This window comes from Enhydra lutris, unplaced genomic scaffold (assembly GCF_002288905.1).
Source record: "Enhydra lutris kenyoni isolate GAN:26980312 unplaced genomic scaffold, ASM228890v2 scaffoldscaffold13, whole genome shotgun sequence".
Taxonomy (NCBI): domain Eukaryota; kingdom Metazoa; phylum Chordata; class Mammalia; order Carnivora; family Mustelidae; genus Enhydra; species Enhydra lutris.
In genome coordinates this window covers 19,521,592-19,547,102 of record NW_019154097.1, presented here as the reverse complement: position 1 = coordinate 19,547,102, position 25,511 = coordinate 19,521,592, and the positions used below count along the sequence as shown (strand labels likewise).

At 44.8% G+C, this 25,511-nt stretch overlaps 1 protein-coding gene across 1 annotated transcript in view; it reads right to left on the bottom strand.

The window, feature by feature from the left end:
* Positions 1-25,511, bottom strand: part of LOC111145814 (sorting nexin family member 30) — a 106,454-nt gene that overhangs the window by 53,077 nt on the left and 27,866 nt on the right. The window contains exon 2 of the mRNA XM_022501061.1: positions 5,965-6,156. Within this exon, the coding sequence (XP_022356769.1) occupies positions 5,965-6,156 (192 nt within the window). The remainder of the gene's footprint in view (positions 1-5,964; positions 6,157-25,511) is intronic.

The window sequence follows — 25,511 nt, the reverse complement described above, 5'->3', positions numbered from 1 at the left end:
TGCTTTGATATACTTTTAAGAGAAAACAGCAAGATTTGAAATTAATTGCACATATAATTTCATTAATGTTAAAAATGTAGATATAAAAGGTTAAGAAAAATCTAGAACTCATAATGAAAACTGTCCTCTTTAGACTTATGCTTATTTTCAAATTTTCTACCATTCTCATACAATACTCATAGTTACACAAAAAAAATATTTTTAAAAGCTCCTTTACAGACACAATGGATTAAATAAAAATTTGTTTGGAAAGCAATAAGGAAAAAAAAAAATCATGAACCATGAAGGATGCTCATACTCTTCGGCCCAACATTGGTTTCGTTTACTTTTACCACAATTTGTTCTAGAAGAGATATTGAGACACATGAAATAAGATTAAATGACATAAATTAGAAGTAGGTGAGAAAGATCAAGAAAAAACAAGGACAGAGAGAAAAAGCAGAGCCAGGAATGAGGCTAGCAAAAGACACTCACCATAGAATTCTGCACACTTGCTAAAACTGGGCCACAGACATTACCGTGAATTTCTGGAGAGAAACCCAGTCAGTTACAAGACTCACAGTACTCATAAAATACGCAGGCCAATAAAACTCCAACTATGAGTCTGTAGTAAATTTTTCCTCTGTGAAATTCAGGGTCTAACTGAGTAAGGAAAATAAAGCAAAGCTCTATTTTCTATTAACAATAAAAAGAGAAAAGTGCACACCCACAATTCCATAATCAGAGACAATCACTACACTGTCTTGTTCTGGGTCCTTCCACACCATGATCCATAATCCAGAATGCCCCACAAGATCACAAGGTCATGGGTACACACGAAGTCAGATCTACAAATTGGTAAATGAGCACAAGAGCCGTAACGAAGAATATCCATTTTTGCCATTGTTCCATATGAGTATCTCCACTGGGTAAATTCAACACTTCAGAAGACCTAGCACAGAGCCACAGGGCAATCAATCAGCCAGCAGTGCACCTGTCCATTGGGTCGCACCTTAACCACAGAAGAACCCTAATTCCCCAGAAGCTGATGTGCCTAACTACTGTGGCCTGGAGCCCTTCCAAGGAATTTCCATTCAATCTAAAATTTACGACCAGTGCACTCTAGAGAGATTTGGTCTTCATCAGAAGTGCCAACTGAATCCTATGAGTCGGAGTGACCACCCCTTTCTCTGCAAAGGGACCTCCTTTTCCCTTGTCAAATCTTAGCCAGCTATTCTCATTCTGCTTCAGAACACTGCTACCCTACGAGAACACCTGAGAATAATGACCAGGGAGGCTTCTGGTCTCTCCTCACGCCTCTGTAGGCTTCCTTTCTCGGAGCTTTACAACAAGCCTTCCAGAACACCCATTCTGTAATTAGTAAATTCCTGTAGTTCTTCGGATTCTGAATGCTTCCTCTCCCCTGGAGTCTTGAGCCTCTCCGCTGTCCCGGCAGGTGGAAAGCTGCTCCTTTTCTCACGTCTCACCAACTCCGCCCTGCCCTCCAAGACCAAGAGTCCCTGTTGGTACCCGGCTCACTCTGCACTGCTGCTCACCTCCACGCCTCCACGGCCCTGTGAAAACCCTTCTGAGGCTCATGCCATCAAGACACTTCTATCTCTGTCCCTCGCACACCTGTCATCTACTGACACCCCACCACCTTCCTGATTCCCAGAGGATTCCGGTGCCAAAGGGGGTTCCTCTCCAAAGTCCATCCATAGCCCGGGTGCCCTCGAGATCTATGCGTTCGCACCCACAACACCCACCTCCGAGCCATCGCTCCCACTGCCTCCCCTCAGACGGTCATCAGCAGAGAGTCAGACCTCCCTCTCTCCAACCAGCACCTCCTGTGTCTCAGACTCTCCCGCTTCCCAAGACCCCTGGTTTTTCAGCCTCTTGGGACCTACAGTTCCTTGGCATTCTGTCCAGTCCTATCTTTACTTCTTTCCTTATTCAGCATCAATTCCATAAGCCATCACTTCCACCTCGCGTTTGCCAACATCCTAAACGTCCCCTCCCCTGCCGTCCACACGACTGGCAGAAATGCAGTCGTGCACTTCCTGCTTTACCAGCCCCGGGTGTGTGAGCACACTCCTGGAGGAAAAACAAAACAGGCAAACACACTGACTGACACACCAAACTCTCCCACTGGACCTTCAACAGCGCCAGGCATCAACTCTCTCTGTCCTTTTCCACATCGGTTAATGCAGAACCTGAAGTTTTGAAAACCTCCCAGCTTTACTTTGAAACCTCCTGTTCGCTCTTAGCGGAAGACCTCATCATCGATTCCTAGAGAAAACTGCATCGAGAAGCACAGAACCCTCAACTTCCTGCCACAGAGAACAAAACAGAGCAAAACAAAACTTCCCCTCTTCCTCTAGAAACAATGGAAGAAGAGCACCTCCCCCTTCGGAGCCTCCTGCTCCCTCTCCGGCTCAGGCTGCTCCTTCCCCAGCTCAGCGGCTTCCATCCTCCTCTCCAGCCCCACCTCAATGTCTCCCTCTCTAGCAACACAGGCCTAACACGGGCCTCTGGGCATTCGCTCAAGTCCCGTCCATCCTTAAAACCAAACAAAATTGCCCCTCAACAACCCAAATCCCCACTTTCTCTAGCTCCTGTTCTCACTTCACTACCAAACCATCAACACTCATGCCTTGTCTTTCTGCCACAGCACACTGGCTTCTGCCCACCTCTCCAGGGAGAGTGTGCCCGCCAGCCACCCATAACCCTCTTGTCATCAAATCTAAACGTTCACTTTGTAACCCTTATGTATCCTTGACCTCTGAGTGGTCTTTTGCCTCTGTGGACCACGGAGGCAATCTAAAAAGGAGTTAGTTGGAGTGCTAAGACTTGGGATCACTAAGGAGATGGGGTAAGAGACAGGAAGGAGGACGGCTCCTAAAGGCTGGGTAGGAGACCGAGCTCAGTGCTGGGGCAAGTGGGGCAGAGCCATCCCTCTCTTGAAAATCATGCCTTATTGGAAGTACAGCACAGACAGATCTGGACTCAAGTCCTAGGTCTGCCACGTATCAGCAGCATATCCTGGAGTAACTTTCTCAGTTTCCTCATCTGCAAAGGAAAAGTGCCACCAGTACCCGCCTCACTGATTATGAGGATGAACTGACAATATGTTTAAAGCACTCGGCACAAAATAAACTGATGGTTCACCCACAGAGCAGGACACTGTTGTGGTCTTAGAAGACAAGAGCACAGATGGGCTCCGCGAGTCTGCTTGAGGTCCTCTCTCTCCCTCCTCCCCTCCCACCCCCCACTCTCTCTCAAGTAAATAAATCTTAAAAAAAAAAAAGAAAGAAAGAAAGAATAACATAATAGTGTGCTTGTGCTGGCATTTACCAGCCCAGAAAGACGCCCAACACATGAAGGGAATGGGCAGCATACAAAATACTCTTTTTTGTAAATGGACAGAGACAAACAGTTCAGAAATTTATAAATGATTATTTCTGGCTGGTGAGCTTATAGGTATTCTTTTATTGTTTCAGCTTCCTTGAGTTTTCCAGTTTCTCTGCAATAAGCACATATTACTTATATAAAGAAAAAAGTTTCTATGACCAAAAAGTACAAGCAGATGGTAAGTGGTCAGTAATTAGTTATTATGATGAAGACACTTCCTAGGAGCCTGCAGAGAAAGGAGCCAGGATCCACATGCACTGAGAAGGCCGGGCAGTTCCCGGCCGGGTTCCCCACCACTGCAGAGGAAAGGCACCCATGACTTAGATTTGGGTGGAGAATGCTTTAGGTTCATTTTAGTTCAGGGAAAAGCAGCTCTATACTTTGTCCAGCTTTGGTCATCAGAAATCTGAATTAGGACAGGGGAATCAGAGCTCAAAGTTATAAACTATTTGTACAACCTCGTCCTGTGACCATGAACTTCGCTAGAGAACCACAGCAGAAGTGGAGAACCCGGGGGAAGATTGGTGTGTGAGACCCTGCGTTCCTCTGTGTTCTCTCCCTCTCATCCCCAAACCCCACAGGCTGTGTTGTGACATGGGGCGTAGCTATGCTTTAATGCAGTGTTTAGAAAGAAGGTTCCAAATGCACCACCAAGATTTTAAACCTGGTGTTGCTACCTGCAACAGGAAAAGAAAGGGACTCTGGTTTGAGATAGAATTGACAGTAAGAAGTAAAACTTAATTCTGCAAAAAGTTCACCAAGAGGTGGTGGCATCATAGCCAAAGGAAACGTGGAACCAGAAGTTGGAAGAGTTCTGACTTACAGGATATCGACCCCAGAAAAAAGGGACAGAAACAAGAACACCAAGGGAAAAGAGTGAGGAAAGAAGGAAAGAGAGGCAGCACAGGAGAGCGCACGAGTCAGTCGGCCTGTGACTGGAGAACAGAGGTCCTGTAGGATTATCCTTGCGGGAGGTGGGGGAGGTCTGCTACAGGGCAGTGGAGTCAGGCAGGGGGGCAACATGTGTAGGAGAGCGAGCGCTGCTGTGCCAGGGACGCAGTGACCTTGTCCTTCAGCAGTTTAGAGCATAAGTTCAAGAAAAACACGTTTTCCATTTCGCTGACTACAGGGTAAAAAATAAGTTGACCCTGGGGCTGGGGTGACGGTGGAGGAGTGGAAATAGTTCATGGGAATACATATATCAACCTAGAACCTCTGAAGATTTAATATACCTCTAAGCACCTAGCCGAATGCCTGGGAAACAGCAGGCACCCAGCGGCCCGAGGGACGGGGGAAGACTACGTGCACGCACGTGCGTGTGCACACACACAGAGACAAGTTTTCAAATGTAAACCAGGTGCAGAAAGGACAGGGCAGGAATATCAAAGAAATATCTGAGAAAGGCTTACATGTCCACAGAGAAAAGATATTGTATATGGGACGCCTGGGTGGCTCAGTAAGTTAAGCTGTCATGTAAGATGAAAGCCATCATGCCTTAGCTCAGGTCATGATCCCAGGATCCTGGGATCGTGTCCTACATTGGGTTCCTGGCTCACCAGGAAACCTGCCTCTGCCTGCTGCTCCCCCTGCTTGTGCACTCGCTCTCTCTCTCTCTCATTCTCTGACAAATAACTAAATAAAATCTTTTTAAAAAAAAATCTTTAAAATCTTTAAAAAGGGGGCACCTGGGTGGCTCAGTGAGTTAAAGCCTCTGCCTTTGGCTCAGGTCATGATCCCAGGGTCCTGGGATCGAGCCCCACATCGGGCTCTCTGCTCAGCGGGGAACCTGCTTCCCCCTCTCTCTCTGCCTGCCTCTCTGCCTACTTGTGATCTCTGTCTGTCAAATAAATAAACAAAATCTTTAAAAAAAAAAACTTTAAAAAAATGGAATTAGGTTTAAGAGTATGGGTTTGAAAATAAAAATGTTGGATTGACAGTCCTAAAAATTAAAGTTAGAATCCTGGTTACCAACTCTGTAACCATGAACAAGTTACTTAAAGTTTCTGCTTCAGTTTCCTCATCTCTAAAATTGTAAGTACAAGATCTATCTTTGAGGGCTGCTGTGAACATTAAGCCGGTCAATCTCAGGCCCCTGCCCACTACCCACGTGGCCCATAGCAGAAAGACAACCAATCTTCATTCCCATCCTTCTCTTACGTCCCTCCCCTATAATCCACTCCAATTACACCAAATTACACCAAAATTACACCAAATTACAACCACGGTCCCACCAGACATTTAGGATGATACAAAGATTCATTCATAAATTTCAATAGTAAAGTGATACTAACAGCCTAAAAAGTATCATGACCAAAAATAAGTGAGGGTAGCAGGATTAAATGCTCTACTTGAAAGACTATAGTCACAACTTCTCTGTCATTTCAAAACAAAAAATTCACATCAAATCCTTTTCATCTGAATACATTTGATCTCTCAAAAAGCCACACCCACCATTGGAACGAAGGTGAACACAGTCCTACAAAGGGAGGGAGAAAGGAAGGCAGGAATCATGAAAGCAGGTCTCCAGTTCACCAAGACCATTCCACAGGGGCAGAAGATAATGAAGGGACCTACTTTGGTGGTGATCCTATAAGTAATGTAGGTCTCCATAGTACAGACATGCTTCTTGGGATCGTCAACGGTGACAAAGAGATCTCTGGTCTCACCATCAATGTCATCATCAAGCTGAAGTCTGTTGAGAAGGGAAGATGAAGAAGCGGGACTCGAAGTACCTGCAGGAGTGCCACCATTGGGCAAAATGAGATCCTGAAAGAAGAAGAGAGTCACCTTACAATTAAATGAAAACACATTATCGGGAGAACATCAGCAAAACATCAGCTCATGTAGCCAAACCAAGAAACACCTCTACATACAAAAGGCAACATCCAAAGAAATTGAGCCTCTCCTTGCTAAGTGTTTGAGTGAATAGGTCTTCTGGGACTGAGGGAAACAAACTCTAGGAGTGCTCTATGTCAAATGTACACCAACTCATCTTCCAGCGAGCACTGGAGGAACCCCAGCCCAGGGACACAGGACCTACCAGCCCCCGCCATCGTCAGACTTTGCCGGGAGCACACCACAAGGGCATTCTTTCTCCCCCTTTCTCAAGACCACCACCTGGGCCCAGGGAAACAGTAACAGATGTGAACCCTCTTAAATACTCGGCACATTTAAGAAGTCAATCAACCATCACAAAGAGACAAGTAAACGTTACGTGCCTCCTGAAAGAAGTTCACGCCGCCGCCTAAAAAGCATGCCTGCCAACAACTGGATCTGAATCCTGAACAAATCTCTAAGACACAACAAAAACACCACAGTCATAGGAAATACAGAGGAGGGAGGGAGATGTTAGACCACACTATAAGGGTGCAAATGGCAGAAGCCACACTGTGTGAAATTAAAGAGAACCACAGACCCAGTTTATTCAATAAGTGAACTGCAAGGAGAGAAAAAAAAAAAAAATGGAGGAGCACCTAGAGATGCAAAGCAATTTGGGGGACCTATCAACAACTGTAGTGGATTCCAATTAAAACAAAGTGTTAACAGGTTTTGTTATATTCAGGGAAATGTTAATATTGATCAGTTATTTGAGGATATTAAGGAATTATCAGGCATGATAACAGAAGTACTATGGTTTTACAAAGCCTTCATCTTTTTGGAATATATGCTAAAATATTCATGGATGATATGATAGGACGTGTGATATTTGCTTCAAAATAATGAAGGATAGGTAAACAGGGATAGAAATGATACAAGATATGCCTCAAAGTTGATTACTACTGAAGCTGGGACTTGCAGGTTCATGACACAGTTCCCTCCTCTTTCGTGTATGTGTAAATCTGTCTACAATATAAAAGCTTTAAGGCGGGGGGGAGGTACAAATGCCAGAAGAAAAAGAGAAGGAACATTTTTTAAAATTATGGAGCTCTTTCTGTCTAGGCCATAGGAGGAAGGCACTTGATTAAGTTATGTTCCTACAATATCCAAAAAAGGTTCAGTCTCATGTTTTTTGGTTTTTAGGTTTAATAACAGACAAAGCCTTGTCTAGCAGTAGATGTGAATGCATCTGAATGTCACCGTAGATTCATCAGGAGGCAAAGACAGGAATAAGGCAAGAAAGTGACATGACACCATGGAAAAGGACTTGGAAACATTCTTGACCTGTTGGTCAGCGGATCACAAGTTGGGGGCAGGGAGATGCTTTCCTTGAATTCTCTCTTCTTGTATGTAGGTTGGATTTGACTTAGCCCTCAGATAAGAGAACACAGAGGAACCGAGAAGTCAACCAGCAGTCCCATCCATGAGCTCTATGATCATGGGACATCTGGGAAAAGGGCAGTGACAAGGCAGCAGGAAGTATGGGCTGGAGTCAAGGGCAATGTCACCCAACTCGGTAGATGATGGTAAGTAAAAAGATAAGGCACCTTCCTTTGTCTCCATTTCTACTAACTAAAGAATTTAATCACATGCATATTTATACAACATAAAAATATTTCTGTAATTACTGAACAGATACCATTTTCACAGAAGATACTCGCGGGACTAGACCCCACTCTCCACCTCTCCTCAGCCCAGGAGCTTGTCAAAGCCCATGGCAGCGGCTCTCAGTGTGGACATGACTGTGGAGTCAAGCAGCTGCTGATCTGACCGCTCTGTTGGCAGACAGACGCCACCAGGCACGCACGGTCCCTACCCCCGTGTATGCGGATCCAAAAAGGACCTCTTCTCCGGAACTCTGTGATAACCATCGTATCTCGTTGTTTCAGTAAGTAATACTGAAACACTGACCTCGGGGGCAAGGCACCGCACGAGGAACCGCAGGGCCCCCCTCGCTGACATTTCATCAACACCCCCCGCCACAGAGAGACTCCAGCGATGGCAGCACATCGCACAAGAGAAAGAAAGAACTCAAAATCTTCAGTCAGATAAGCCACCATGGGCTCTGACAGCAGCTTTCCACCATCTGGCCTCAAAGGATCTTACCAGCCTTGTTTCTCATGGCATCAGTTCCAGAACCCACCATGCCATTTCAGAACCCTCACCTTTGCTGGCAAAATCACCCCTCTTGCTTACGTGGCAGTCTCCGAGCATCTCACTGGCATCTTTCAAATGCCCCCCCCTTGGAATACAGGTCTTTCCTTCATCTGCTCCCTGACAGAATTAGTCAATCTTCTCAAAACTTTGAAGATACTTCCCCTGAAGCAGCTTTCACAGTTTTAAATCATTTATTTACATATATAACATCCACAAACACCGCTGAGTCCCGAACAACTATGACTATTATGACTGTGCCTTGTTTACCTGTGTGTGTGGGTGGGTGGGTGTGCACCTGTCTGTGTGTGCCGTCTGTCTCTGCAGGTCTCCCTGTGACTCCAAGCTAATTCGCCTGACCTTTGCTCTGGGGCCCTCTGCCAACAACTTTCCAAAAACAGCTCACACAAAGGTCTGAGATGTCTCCGCCAGGCAGCGGGAAGTTAGCTTGTTCTCAAGTCAGTTCACGGGAGGTGAGGAGATGGGGGAGGGGACGGGAGGGGAGGGGAGAGTCAGTCAAACAGATCTTACCACAGTGAGGATTCTTTCCTCCTAGGACTGTGTGACCAGGCAAACATTCACACCCTTACTATTGGGTGTTTCATGGGCCAACATGTAAGCACGTACAAATAGTCAATGACCTACAAATGTCTGCAATTTCCTAAAACTGGATCCTGCCTGCTGGGCTTTCCATGGCACAAGTGTACACAATGCTTCCACGTTCTCTTTTCTTCGCAGCTCACGCAGCTCGTGAGGTTAGCAAGACACATTAACATCTCTACGGAGAAGGAGACAGATCAGAAGGTCAGGCATCGCGTCCCAGTGAAGCTTGGCATCGTTATGCTAAGAACTGAACCCAGGTTTCTAGTGCCGGGTTCAGGTTCTTAGCAAGCTGAATGCCTTTGGTGTGGCTTTTCCAACCCAACAGCGCCCCGTATCTCCAATATCTGGCCATAAATCCTTTTGGGTAAATATGAAGCTTCTGATTTTAAAGCCAATCAGGGAAAGCTAACATTTCCCTGAGGATCTTAATACAAGTTATGCCCCCAAGTGACTCCCCCCTCAAGATACAGGCCCCATGAGAAGTAAACATGGAGGGAAAATAGGAGAATCATAGGAGGAAAAGGACAGGGGTCCGAGTCCTCTAGCAGCAGGTGTGTGAAACGAAGAGACCTAAGTTCTCAAGCAGGTACTGTGGAAAGGCAGCACCTTTCTAACCAGCATGAATCACAGGATGCAAGAACTGAGAATCCTTGGCGCAACACAAAAGCCTCCTGCTTCATTTTCGCTGCCCTACAGTCAGGCTTCCACCCTGCAGCCAAAGAGCTCTTTGAAAAATCAAAGCATGCCACTCCCCTGCTCAAAACTCTCCAAGACATCCAATCACATTCGGAATGAAACCCAAACTCCCTCCCATAACCCGTAAGGGCCAACGGGGACCTCATATTCTCCCTGACCTCATCACTGCCATTCTCCCCTAGCTCATCCCGCTCCGGATGCAGGGCTTGGCCCTTTTAGACCTCAGGGCTCCCCTGTTTGCTGCCACTCTCCCTGGATCACTCCTCTCCCCTCACATTTCCATGTGGTTGGCTTCTCCTTTCTTTCTTTTTTTTTTTTTTTTAAGATTTTTATTTATTTTGAGAGAGAGAGACAGAGTGAGAGAGAGCATGAGAGGGGAGGTCAGAGGGAGAAGCAGACTCCCCATGGAGCTGGGAGCCCAATGTGGGACTTGATCCCAGGACTCTGGGACCATGACCTGAGCTGAAGGCAGTTGCTTAACCAACTGAGCCATCCAGGCGCCCTTGGCTTCTCTTTTCAAATAAGTTTCTGCTCAAATGACGCAGACTCAGGGAGGCCTTCTCAGCCCACAAAATCGAAAACGATCCCTGCACCCCTGTATCACTTTCCAGTCCCTTCCCTGACTTTATGTTAGTCACAGACTATCATTATCTAAAAACTTATTATGTGTTGACTGACGGTTGGACAAGAGCAGAGACTTTCATCTCATTCACTCCTCTATCCTCTGGCACATTGTAGGTACTCAGGAAGTACCTGATGAATTACCAAGTCTTAGGAATGATCCAGCTCAACCCCTTGCCAATAGAAGGGACCCTGTAAATGTCTGCTGAAGGACAAGGAAACTAAGCCTAGCAACGACTAGGCAATTCTGAAGCCCAGTTCCACTATTTACAAGCAGTGTGACTTCTGCAAGCTTCTTAATCTCTCCATGCCCTAGTTTCCTCATTTACAAAATGAGTATAATGGGATTGAGTTAGTTAGGGTATGGAAGCAATTGGAACAGTGCCTGGAACAGAGTGGGTGCTACACCACTATAATATACTTAAAAAAAAAAAGTGAGATCAACCTGTCTGCAAGTATGCATCCCCCTAGAGTCCATGCAGCTGATTCACAGTAGACACTTAATAAATGCTGCTGAAAATAAAAATTGTATCAAGAGTCACAGTTGGTGAGGTGCCTGGGTGGCTCAGTGGGTTAAGCCTCTGCCTTCGGCTCGGGTCATGATCTCAGGGTCCTGGAATCAAGAGTCCCACATTGGGCTCTCTGCTCGGCAGGGAGCCTGCTTCCTCCTCTCTCTCTCTGCCTGCCTCTCTGCCTATTTGTGATCTCTCTCTCTGTCAAATGAATAAACAAAATCTTTCAAATAAATAAATAAATAAAAATTTTAAAAAACATTACAAATCTAGACTCCTAGATAAACTCCGTGAGCTGGCCACATGCACTTTTGCTTCCTCCTTCTTTCCATTCTCCAGATACTAACTTAACAACCCAGAGAATGAAAAAGAGAGAGCAGTGGGGGAATAAAGAAAAAGCAAAGCAGTGTCTAAAATCGGACCAGACTGGAAACCAGGCAAGAATGCCATCCAAATGCCAAAACTTCCAAAGGTTTTCTACTGGATCTAATTGGGACACAAGTGAGGAAAGAACTAGGAGGTATCTTTTAACCCATGTCCCTGAGGTCACTTAAGGTTATCAAGGTTATCAAAGAAGCAGAAAACGCCCTGAAGCCCTCGCGTATACTCTTAACTTGAAAAGTGCTTCTTCCGGGGGGATGGGTAAGTGAAGGGTCAGCAGTGGGGCAGAGAAGGACCACTAGTGTGGCTGGCTGCTGCGGGCAAGGGGAAGCCCTGCACAGGCAGAGAGTCCACGTGAAGACCACCAGTAGAGCGAGGCCTACCCTCACGGCTTCCTCTCTCCATGAAGGGGAGAGACGCAAATGCAAGTCAAAGGTCAGAGGAACGTGAAGGCGGCTGGAGAGCTGCCCTGGGAGGGTCCACCAAGCACATGGCAGGCAAGACTACGAACTGAAGGAGACAGGATCTCCTGAGATGGGGAGAATACCAGAAACAAGAAGGAAGCCACGCTACACCCCATCCAGACCCAGAGGGAGATGAAGCCAAGTGTCCAGAGCAACTAACCAGGACCCTGGCTTTCTTCCCTCTCTTTTCCCCACTGACAGATCACTCAGTTTACCTGTCAGCTGATCACTTGACTCAATCTCTGATCCGAGAAGACAATTCTAACATCATGGAGAAAGAGAGGGGATCCAATGGTTCACTTGTTCTGATAGGAGGCAAATGGTAGACCTGCATTACCTCATCAGACACAAGAAAAGCTAAAAACACACCCAGCCTGTGTAAACTCACCATTCAGACCCAAGAAGACCAAAACACGAAGAAAGAAGCACAGTCCTCAGGAGCAGATAAATACATGTACTTGGAAAAGGCTTATCCCACGAAATAGAGCCCTTTGGGCCACATCTACTTTGTGTTCCCATTTAAAAAAAAAAAAGCCAAAACTAGAATAGGGAATAAAATAAAATCACTACAGTGATTACTCGGCGCTCATCACAGTTAGTGAGGGTCCCCAAAAATTAAAAATAGAATCACCATATGACCCAGTAATTCCACTACTGAATATTTACCCAAAGAATATGAAAACACTAATTCACAAAGTTATGTGCACCCCAATGTTTATAGCAGCATTATCTATAATAGCCCAGACATGGAAGCAACCCCAGGGTCCATCTATAGATGAATGGATACAGAAGATGAGGTAGACATATACAATGGAAATACTACTCAGCCATGAGAAAGAATGAGATCTTGCCATTTGCAACAACATGGATGGATTCAGAAGGTATAATACTGAATGAAATAAGTCAGTCAGAAAAAGACAACTACCATATGGTTGCACTCCTGTGTGGAATTTAAGAAACAAAACAAATGAACAAATAAGAGGAGAGACACACAAAAACCAGACTCTTAATTACAGAGAACAAACTGATGGTTACCAGAGGGAAAGGTGGGGGGGTGGGGGGTGATATAGATGAAGGGGATCAAAAGTGCACTAACTGTGATGAGCGCCGAGTAATCACTGTAGTGTACACCTGAAACTAACAAAACATTGTATGTTAACCACACTGGAATTTTAAAAAATTTTAAAAAACCAATACGACTCCCATAGCAGACTTTTCCAGGAACCAGGCTAGATATGATGAGACTTCTGAAGAGAATGTGGGGGGAGGGGCACACAACACACAAGTAAAGTTCCTAAACATTTTAAAGGGTTTACATCAGAAAACATCAACAGTGAACCTTGAAAACATTACGTGAAAGAAACCAGGCAGCACAGACCACACGTATCATTCCATTCATAGGAAATGTCCACAAGAGGCAAATCCAGAGACACAAAAGAGACTTTTGGTTGCCAGGGACTTGAGGTAAGGGAGAACAGGGAGTGACTGCTTAAGGGGTGTGGGGCTTCTTTCTGGGGTGACAAAAATATTCTGGAATGAGATAGTAATGATCTGTGCACGGTTATGTGACTATACTAAAACCACTCGACTGTATAGTTAAGATGTGTTTGAATAACTCTACAGGGGGGAAAAAGAAGATCAGTTTCTGTGGCTTAAAGTTTTCTATAAAATGGTGATTTTTAGGATAGGTGAATTAGATATCAATAGTTGTTTTTTTTTTTTTTTTAAGCAGCAAACAATGTGACACAGTAAATTCAGAAAGAAGATCCTGATACCTAATATCACCCCATCATTCAGACTGTGGAAGACTCCAGCTAATGCAAAGACACACATACAGCAGCACTCCCAGCACTGACATACTCAAGAACACTTGAAAACACACAGTGATGCACCACATCACTCCCTGGAGAGAGGTCAGTTGCCCTAATTATCCCCCCAAGTTATCTAAAATTGAAATACACATAATAGGGAGGAAATGTACTTAAAACATTTGAAAATGATCGGTCTGAACTGATGCAACTAAATAATGTTCAGTGACCAAGGAAAGGACACAAACTATATGGGGGATGGCATTATCATTTGCAGTTGCTAACTTCCTTCCTTTAAGAGGATTATACATTCTTACTATTGCCAAGTAACCGTGCACAGGGGGGCACACCCCCCCACCCCTCGGCCTTTTGGCTGGGCAATGTGACTTGCTCTGCCTAATGGCATGCGAGTGAATATGACACACACACCAGATGGGAGCAGACACTGCAACCTTGTCACCAGCTCTCCTGTTCCAACGGCGGCTGTCCCAACGGGGGCTGCGCCTTCAGAATGGAATCCTGGTGGACAAGAGCCGTAGCAACTGACTCACAGCCACTGACACGTACTGTGACCTAGAAATTAATTTCGTTGCAAACCTTTGAATTTTCAGAGCTATTACCACACAACGGCTGACAAAAACATGTAATTATAAAAATGTCTACATAATTTTTTAAATCGAGATAGGAAACAGTGATATCAACAATAGAAAACTTTAAGCCACAGAAATTGATCTTTTTTTTCCCCCTGTAGAGTTATTCAAACAGATCTTAACTATATTTCCTGAGTTCCAGGACCCTACTTGCTTATTAGTAGGAAGGCTCAATCCTCCTTCCCTCCTACCTTGGCCCTGGGATCCCTATCACAAATATTGTCCCAAGCCTCCAAGATTGCCTGCACAAGTATCTCCAAGCTCCCAAGGCCCACCAGCCCATGGTTTCTAGGTTAACATCCTCTCTGAACTTCTTACCTTTTCCTACACTGGATTCTGGACCATTTCTTATGAGGTAAAGAAACCATCTGTTTCTTTACCTCATAAAGAGGTAAAGACAAAGCTTTATTTGTAGACTAACAAAGTTGTTTAGAAACTGAAAATATGGGACGCCTGGGTGGCTCAGTTGGTTAAGCAGCTGCCTTCGGCTCAGGTCATGATCCCAGTGTCCTGGGATCGAGTCCCACATCGGGCTCCTTGCTCGTCAGGGAGCCTGCTTCTCCCTCTGCCTCTGCCTGCCATTCTGTCTGCCTGTGCTCGCTCTCTCTCCCTCTCTCTCTCGGACAAATAAATAAATAAAATTAAAAAAAAAAAAGAAACTGAAAATATTTCCCTAGAGTTTCTATTGGAAAACCTGTCCTTCAAGTAATATCCCCCTACGGACTTGATGCAAAAGAAGACCTCATCAGAGCACAAATGAAGTCAAAATGAAGGAGCCCAAGTTCACATTCTTTGGCTAAGATCCCAATGTCTGTTACTGGCTTTTTCTAAGACTCTCCAGACTAGCAATCACCTCTCCAGACATTCTTGTGATTCTTGGGAGCAAAGATTTTTCTCCCATTCTCAAATGAATTTAAACACGATCCCGTTCTCAGGATGATACTCTGTTTCAACCACATACTGAGCCCCTAATACACATTAGCCCCACGTGCTAATGTGGAGCTACTGAGCAGAACAGAGCTACCAAACGAAGTGCTACCAAACACTTGAAAATCGTGTTTAAGGGACTCAGTCTAGCTGGGCATATGGGCATGAAAACCTCTACAGGGCAATGCAATAGGAGTTGTAACAGAATTCCACACAGAATGAAGGAGGGGAGCAAAGGATGCTGGGACAACTTGAGAAGAATGACTGAATTTGCCAACAGGAGAAACAAGGCTGTGGGACAGCCTGGCACGTAAAGGAGGAGAGGTATTTTCAAAAACTTGTCCCTAACTGAATGATTCCTAAGACTTACAACACAAAGGTTCTGCCTCTGGGGCTAGTCAGGTCTGTGCAGGCCATCTGGAGGATTGAAAAGCTCAGGCAGACAGCTATCTAAAATACAGACTAAACTTCCCCAAAAAGCACATATTCAAAGAAAATGTGACCCTACCTAAAAACTTGCTCTTTTTTTGCCTCCCACCCCCGACCCACTGTGTCAATTGAAAAGTAAATAAAGGCATTCCTCCACTGATACTTCTGCACCAAAATCACAAGAGGGTCTGGGGCATAAAGCCTCTCAGAGACCACCCAAGTTGTCTGTGTCAGAAAGAAGGCTTAGAAGTGGCATGCATGGTCACTCAAGTGGAAATGTGCAGAATTCAGGTCTTCGGTTTCCATTATAAAGCCGTGTTACATAACCTTGGTGCTCCTCCTTGTGCATCCCATAAGAAGGTAAGTGATGGAGAAGACAAGCAGAAAAAAAGACCAGTTGAGAAAAAGCTTATATTATGATTGGTAATCAACAGAGGATAAGTGAAGTTTCATAAAGATCATGAAGTTAACCTGAGGACCCTCTACCGCAGGTCCTCCTCTCTATGCTCTTCCTACCCTAACCCACTCCACCCACTCTGATCTGTAACAGAACAGGCAAAGAAGGGAGATGTAGGCCTAGAGTCCAAATGACTGGGCTTGAGTTCTGGCTTTGCTCTTCTCCAGGCCTGGGGTTAGACACCCAATCTCTCTGAGCCCCCATTTTCCCATCTAGGACATGGAGGGCATACAGATGAAAGAAATACATAATGTACCTAGTACAATCCCTTAATAAATGTTAGTTCTTTCCCACCCTTCAACTAACACCTCCTAACTGTACCATTCATTCATCTTAAAACCTGGTTCTGGGGCAACTGGGTGGGTCAGTGGTTTAAAGCCTCTGCCTTCAGCTCGGGTCATGATCTCAGGGTCCTGGGATCGAGTCCCACATCGGACTCTCTGCTTGGCGGAGAGCCCGCTTCCTCCTCTATCTCTCTCTCTGCCTGCCTCTCTGCCTACTTGTGATCTCTCTCTGTGAAATAAATAAATAAAATTAAGAAAAAAAAAAAAAAACCTGGTTCTAAGGGCGCCTGGCTGGCTCAGTCGGTAGAGCATTGCGACTCTCCATCTGAAGGTTCTGGGATGGAATCCCACATTTGATGTAGGGATTACTTAAAAATAAAATCTTAAAATCAATGCACAAAAATCATTTGCATTTCTATACATCAACAGCAAGACAGAAGAAAGAGAAATTAAGGAGTCGATCCCATTTACAACTGCACCCAAACCCATAAGATACCTAGGAATAAACCTAACCAAAGAGGCAAAGACTCTGTACTCCAGAAAACTACAAAGTACTCATGAAAGAAATTGAGGAAGACACAAAGAAATGGAAAAATATTCCATGCTCATGGATTGGAAGAACAACTATTGTGAAAGTGTCTATGCTACTAAAAGCAATCTACACATTTAATGCAATCCCAATCAAAATACCATCAGTGTTTTTCAAAAAAATGGAACAAATAATCCTAAAATTTATATGGAACCAGAAAAGACCCCAAATAGTCAGAGGAATGTTGAAAAAGAAAACCAAAGCTGGTGGCATCACAATTCCAGACTTTAAGCTCTATTACAAAGCTATATTCATCAAGACAGTATGGTACTGGCACAAAAACAGACACATAGATCAATGGAACAGAATAGAGAGCCCAGAAATAGACCCTCAACTCTATGGTCAACTAATCTTCTACAAAGTAGGAAAGAATGTCCAATGGAAAAAAGGCAGTCTATTCAACAAATGGTGTTGGGAAAACTGGACAGCCACATGCAGAAGAATGAAACTAGACCATTTCCTTATACCACACACAAAAATAGACTCAAAATGGATGAAAGACCTCAATGTGAGGCAGGAATCCACCAAAATCCTTGAGGAGAACACAGGAGCAACCTCTTCAACCTCAGCTGCAGCAACTTCTTCCTAGAAACATTGCCAAAGGCAAGGGAAGCAAGGGCAAAAATGAACTACTGGGACTTCATCAAAATAAGAAGCTTTTGCACAGCAAAGGAAGCAGTCAGCAAAACCAAAAGACAACTGACAGAATGGGAGAAGATATTTGCAAACGACATATCAGATAAAGGGCTAGTATCCAAAATCTATAAAGAACTTATCAAACTCAACACCTAAAGAACAAATAATCCAATCAAGAAAGGGGAAGAGGACATAAACAGACATTTCTGCAAAGAAGACATCCAGACGGCCAACAGACATATGAAAAAGTGCTCAACATCACTCAGCATCAGGGAAATACAAATCAAAACCACAATGAGATACCTTGTCACACCAGTCAGAATGGCTAAAATTAACAAGTCAGGAAGCAACAGATGTTGGCGAGGATGCGGAGAAAGGGGAACCCTCCTACACTGTTGGTGGGAATGCAAGCTGGTGCAGTCACTCTGGAAAACAGCATGGAGTTTCCTCAAAAAGTTGAAAATAGAGCTACCTATGACCTAGCGATCACACTACTGGATATTTACCCTAAAAATACAAATGTAGTAATCCAAAGGGGCACGTGCACCCCAATGTTTATAGCAGCAATGTCCACAATAGCCAAAATATGGAAAGAACCTAGATGTCCATCAGCAGATGAATGGATAAAGAAGATGTGGTATATATACACAATGGAATACTATGCAGCCATCAAAAAACGAAATCTTGCCATTTGCAACGACGTGGAACTAGAGGGTATTATGCTAAGCAAAATAAATCAATCAGAGAAAGATAATTATCATATGATCTCTCTGATATGAGGAATTTAAGGGGGGATGGGGGTAAGTAGGCAAAAAATGAAACAAGATGGGATTGGGAGGGAGACAATCTTAAGAGACTCTTTTTTTTTTTTTTAAGATTTTATTTATTTATTTGACACAGAGAGAGAGAGATCACAAGCAGGAAGAAAGGCAGGCAGAGAGAGGAGGAAGCAGGCTCACCGCTGAGCAGAGAGCCCGATGCGGGGCTCGATCCCAGGATCCCAAGATCACGACCCGAGCCGAAGGCAGAGGCCCAACCCACCGAGCCACCCAGGCGCCCCTCTTAAGAGACTCTTAATCTCGGGAAACAAACTGATGGTTGCTGGGGGGTCATGGGGGAGGGATAGGGTGGTTGGGTGATGGACATTGGGGAGGGTATGTGCTATGGTGAGCACTGTGAATTATGTTAGACTGATGACTCACAGACCTGTCCCCCTGGGGCAAATAATATATTTAATTAATATAATTTAATATAATTAATTAATTAAATCAAATAAGATCTTTAAAAAAAAACCCTGGTTCTAATTTCCATGGTCTTGTGCACCATCTGACACAATACTGTGTATATGGAATGCACTCCATATTCAATAAAACAAGTTAAAGTTTAAAGAAGGGGCATTTCTGGTTTTCAGAACAAGGACCTGGAGGAAACAGTATACTATACAAAGCTGAATATTTACTAGGGGACCAAATACATGTTGATGAAACACCATCCCCAAGCAAAGGTTTTCAAGGACAACAACCTTTAAATGAGGAAAGAACAAGGCAGGACTCAACCACCAACGGCAAGTGCCAAGGGGCTATATGGGGTCCATGCCAACAGCCCACAGCATTCACCTGTGCTTAAGAAGCCTTGTACCTTGAGGCATCTGGCTGGCTCAGTCAGTGGAGCATGCAACTCTTGATTTTTGGATTGTAGAGTGGCTATAGAGATTACTTAAATAATAAAATCGTGGGCAACCCTCTCGGGTCCCTTCCGTCTTTGGGAGCTTTACACTATTGCACAATCAACTTTGCTTTGCTGCCTGCCAAAAAAATAATGATAAAAATTTTTTTTAAAAAGTCTTTAGGGGCACCTCAGTAACACAGTCAGTTAAGCACCCAATTCTTCATTTTGGCTCAGGTCATGATCTCAGGGTCATGAGATTAAGCCCCATATTGGGCTCTGCACTAAGCACAGAGCCTGCCTGAGATTCTCTCTTCTCCTCTCTCACCCCTCTCTGCCCCCGTTCTCTCCCCCGACTCCAATAAATAAATAAATAAATAAAATCTATTAAAAAAAAACCTTGCACATTTAATAAGACTAAAGGTGTCCTTGCCTCAAAAATTAAAGTTTGCCATTCCTCTGTAACAGGGACTCTTTCTCAGGAAACCACAAGACCCACGTGCCAAAAATCATGTGCAAATTTTGTGTGTGCACATGGGAATTTGAATCTTCCTTCAGAGAGAACCTACCATTTTTAGAGTCCCCAAAATACCCAAGGGGAAATAAGTTAAGCACTATAGATTCTAAACTCGCCAAATTAAAAAGAGGAAACAGAAGTACATTTCAATTTCCATGAGCTCCCCAAGTTCAAACCATCCTCTTACAGAGCATCCCCACAGGCCATGATGTGTGACGCATATACCCTCTGTTTGAGGGTTGAGATGTCCTTAAACCTTCAACCCAAACCTAAAACAAACCCAAGATGAGGAAATTTGTTAAATTAGGAAGAAAAATGTGACCATATTCAAAGAGGTCACACTTGCTCAAAAAAACTTTCTCCTTGGGGGAGCCTGGGTGGCTCAGTCATTAGGCGTCTCCCTTCGGCTCAGGTCATGATCCCAGGGTCCGGGGATCGAGCCCCACATCCAGCTCCTTGCTCAGCGGGAAGCCTGCTTCTTCCTCTCTCGCTCCCCCTGCTTGCGTCCCCTCTCTCGCTGTCTGTCTGTGTCAAATAAATAAAGGAGAGCTTCTCCTTGTAAGGGATGCATAGACAGTATTCTGTCAATACTACTCTTGTTGGCCTTACACTGTTGTGTTGGTTCAGGAATCCGTACCTTACCACAAAGGAGCTAAAAATGCCCCCCCCCAAAATTTTTTTCTGTAGAACTCTCCAAAACCTGAGATGAGGCTTCCCCTACAGCATCCTTCTGAGAAGGCCGCAGTGTACCCAGCTCTCACACCACAGTGCAGATGCATTTCCAGGCTTGACGGCCACCTGGCTACTGGGTTGCTCCAGAGCTGATTCCCACATTTCCACTGACGTGACTCAGACTGGATGCGGGGGATTTTATTCCCAAAGTTAATGGACTCACTGGCAAAGAAAAAGGCACTAGACAACCGAGATTCTGACCACAGCCTGAAGAGTAAAAGAAAAAGCAGGAATAGGACTTCCTAAACCAAAGCAGGTCAAAAGAGTTTTGCAACTAAGTAATCAGGCGAGGAAAGTAGGAAAAAAAGACAGCAAGGAGGGACACATGAGAAAAGAGCTCTGACACCGGTCAGTCTGGCCCTCCAGACATTCTGAGCTCAGAGGCAGACATGAGCCCTGTGAATAAAGCCAAGTGCAGGGATTTCAGACCAGGTTCAGGCAGCGGAGAGGCAGAGACAGAGGAAGGGAAAAAGTCAAGGAATGAGTGAGGAAAAAATCTTACAACCTTACCCGTCTGTCAACAAGAAGAAGGTATCCCCACGGCAGGCGCAGCAGTGGCTATGGGATATGGGCCTGCATGGGGAGGCACAGAGGCTTGTCTTGAAGCAGCCCATATACAAGAGATCGATAAATCTTTTTTATCGTGAAACTTATGCTTCACATATGCTAGAGAAGAACACCCACTGTCCAAAGTGAAGATCATTACTATGTTGTTGTTGTTGTTGTTGTTAAGGTTGCTGGGGGTTGCTCCCAGACCAAGGGAGGGCTCACCTATCTTCAAAGCCACTCCTAGGAATAGCTGTTGTCTGACAAAACTTAGCTAAAGATTATATTCCTCTTACATACATAATTAAATGTTTTAAGCGACTTTCTTCAAGTAGTAAAAAAACACGTGCTTGTCTCTATGAGATGGCAGGGGGAATGGGACAAAATAATTATCACTTTCTATTTTTTCTATAGACCAAAAGAGAGATGTTTTCCAACACACAGGAGAGTTAAGTAGCCTAATTACCAGGGTACTATCCTCCTCCAAACCACGAATTAGAAGTTGTCGAAAGAAAAATCCATTCATTCATGTATCTGCCCAAACAAACACGGAGCTCCCGGCCAGGTACGATCCTAGATGCAGGGGAAAGCGAGCCGGCAAGAGCCGACTTGAGGGATCGAGTGTTAGGGTGGAGTATGGGGTGTGGCACAGACCCAGGACAAACAGCAATATGATATAATGTGCGAAACACATGACAGAGCAGAAACCTGAAGTGCCTGAGTCCCAGGGAAAGTGAGAGTAACTGCCCGCTGAGGAAGGCTCCAGAAAGGACGGTCAGACGGGCTTTGTAGGACGGCAGAGCGCCTGGCTTGAAACTCCAGCTCTCCTCATAGCTATGTGGTTGCAAGGAAACCAGTTAAATTCACCCCCGGCATGCACTGGAAAACCAAGGACCACCTGTCCAGGTGGCCGGGCTGTACGGAGAGTACTGGGCATGGCTGTACAAACAGTGGGGAAGAGCCACTTAACGGAAGAGAAACACCTTCTGGAGTGGAACGCTGCGTCAGCAACCCTGCCCTGGGCTGAGGTGCACAGACACAGCTGCAGACCATCCTTGTGGACAGGACGTGGACATGAGCCGTCCGGGGGAGCCGTAGGTAGGAACCAGGGCCTGGAGGGCAGACTGGCCCCAGACTCTGCGGGATCATAAATCACGCGCTTAAGAATCTGACGGGAACCCCGTGGGCAGTGCCTAAGCTTTTAAGCAGGAAAGTGACAATCAAATGTTAAGTTTCACCAAAAAAGACCTCAGAAAAAGCACACAGAATAAATAAGGAGGGCAAGAAATAACAAACAGGGAGGAATCAGTTCGGGAGCTACTGTAATTGTCCAGGTACACTCTCCCTTCCGAATGGGACCTGAACCAGGTGGTAGATGCCTGGGAAAGGAAAGGGAAGCACAGATGAAAAGTGTCACCAACACTAAGGTCAGAGACATTCTGAGGAATGTTTCCTAGGCAGAAAATAACAGTGTGGCCACACCGGGTCATGTTTCAAACACAGGCAAATTACAGGGTATTAGAAACTGCTGCAGTTCCAGCAAAATCAAGTAAACCCAAGTTCAACAGCCCTGTGTGCTGTCTTTAAATCCACGGAGCCCATCCTTAGGACAAGAGGGCAGGTCCTATCAAAATGACTGTGTTCAGCCAAGACTCAGACCAAGGTCACCAGGTACCTGACATTCTCACCCACGTGGGAGCTGCTTCCCTGGGGAGATTCCTCCCACTCACCTTCAGTTACCTGCTTCGATGATACCTAACCCAAGTCAGTTTTCCACCGTCCCAAGCCAGCACCCCTCACTGTGGGGACTCCCCTGGGAACATTACACCACCATCCATTTAAGGAGGCCCAATGGACCAACAGCCCCCAGCTGTCATCACAGCCTGGCTCCGACACCTAGCCAGAGGGTGCTTCTCGGGTCACCGGAAGCCACTCCAGGCAGAGAGCAAAAGATGGCCAGCTGATCACCCTGCAGGCCTGGGCTGGGAGGTGACTCGGAAACACAATACAACCCCCTAACAGAAAGCAAACTCTTAGGACTGAGAAAGATTACAGGACTCGGAGACAAGAGCCGTGCTCCTCACAGCCATCTACACCTGTGTCTCTAAGTCAACAGGAGGGAAGGTAAACAAATAGAATGTCTTAAGCTCATACTCTCTGCCAGGCATTATGCAAGCCTATGTCTCATTTAACCCTTAAAATAATTTAGGGGTGGGGGCGGAGAAGGAGGTGAGCTTTGCTACCCCTGTTTTCCTACTAAGAGAACAGGCCCAGGGAGGTTAGAGGATGGGCCCAAGGTCCCTCAGCCAGCAACAAGCAGAGGCACAGCCCCAGGAGTCCAGAGCAGAGGCTAAGAGCCCTCCACTACCTGTCCCCTTGCCACAGAGTTCACTCAATAGGCACCTCCTGGACAAGAGACCCCCACGACCCCACACATGTCTGCATCTGCACCAGGATCTGAGGGTAAGCAATCCTTCCTGATCCTTCCTAAATCAAGCCACTTCTCTCAAAGGAGAGACCCAACATAAAGGAACAAAACCCATTAACAACAGCTCCATTTGGCTGTCATCAATCCCCCATGGACACTAGAAAAATAAAGCAAGACCCCACCATATTGTCTGCACTTAGAACGAGACCTGAGTGATTAGATACCATTGTGCATGGACACATCTGGCTTGAACTCTGAGGGCTAATGCAGGGAATAGGGGCTCCTCATCCCCAGAGAACTCTTGGATAACATACATCCTGCCCAAATAGGTTGGTGATTCATCCTGTCATTTCTGAAATTGACAGAATAGATCTGAGTTAATACACGGTAACTATGGAACTTCAAATAATGAGGAAAGAAGAGACTGTCCAGTTAGGGCTGGTGGAGAATTTGCTTAACCATCTAGAAAATAATTAAGATATAGGCTTCTCTACCATCACGTCCAAAAATAAATATCAAGAATAAATATCCAAAAAAGGTAATAATATAGGACAATTTATATCAGGTCCAGCAACTGTTTTTTGTAAAGAACCAGAGAGTAAACATTTCCGTCTCTGCAGGCCATTGTCTCTGCTGCAGTCTCTCAAGTTGGCTGTTGTAGGGAAAAAGCAGCCATGGGCAGGAGATAAATAAATGAATGCAGCTTCATTCCAGTAAAATTTTATTTGGATGTGGAAATTTGAATGTCATGAATTTTGAGGTATCAAGAAACATATAAATCTTCTCTTTCCCCCCAGCACTTAAAAATGTGAAAACAGGGGCACCTGGGTGGCTCAGTCATTAAGCATCTGCCTTTGGCTCAGGTCATGATCCCAGAGTCCTGGGATAGAACCCTGCATCAGGCTCTCTGCTCAGCAGGAAGCCTGCTTCTCCCTCCCCCACTCTCCTTGCTTGTGTTCCCTTTCTTGCTGTGTCTCTCTCTCTGTGTCAAATAAATAAATAAATCTTTTTTTTTTTTTTTTTAATGTAAAAAGAGAGGCACCTGGGTGGCTTCAGTGAGTTAAAGCCTTCTGTCTTCCGCTCAGGTTGTGATCCCAGGGTCCTGGGATTGAGCCCCACATTGGGCTTCCTGCTCAGTGAGGAGTCTGCTTCTCCCTCTCCCTGTGCAGCTCCCTTTGCTTGTGTTCTCTTGCTCTCTCTCTTTCTGTCAAATCAATATATAAAATCTTAAAAAAAAAAGACTGCTGGTGTCCGGGTGAGGGATGGCGGATGGGGTGGGTGTGGTATAAAAGGACAGCAGGAGGGAGCCTCCTAGTGATGAAACAGCCTGTCTTGACTGTGGTGGCACTGGTTACAAATATCTACACATGTGACAGAAGTGCACAGAATTGAATGCACACAGGCACCCACACACACACACGAGTGCACGTAACAGTGGTGAAATCTAAACGAGTTCTGTGGATTACACCAATGTTGATTTCCTGGTATTACTAAGATATTACCATTGGAGGAAACTGGGTAAAGGGCACCTGGGACCTCCTTATACATTTTTGGTAACTTTGCATGAGTCTATAATTTCAAATTTTCAAATTTTCAAAATAAAATGCAAAAAAAAATTCTTAATTCATGAACTGTACAAAAACAGGTGGATGGCCAGATTTTACCTCTTGGCCTTAGTTTGATAATTCCTGATTACATGAAGAGTACATATAATCCATGCTTGGGAAAAGATTTCTATACCCAAAACCAAAAGCAGAATCCATAAAAGAAAAGACTAAAAGATTTAACTTTTTTTTCTCTAGGCCAAAAACACACAATTAGTAAAAATGAAAAGATAATAGCAAACTGGGGAAAGAATTTGAACATATATGACCATAAGTTGTTCGCTTTAATATATTAAGGTTTTGAGAATCCATTTAAAAGAAGAGCCTGATACAAATGTGGACAAATGATGTAAATACACCCAATAACAATAATCGTTCAATATAAACAAACAAAATGAAAATGAAAACAAGGTGCTTTTCCCATCAAATTGGCAAAGATTAAAATTTTTCTGCCTCTGGAAAAAACAAGTAATCCAATTAAAAAATGGGTAGAGGACCTAAATAGACATTTTCCCAAAAAAGACATACAGATGGCCAACAG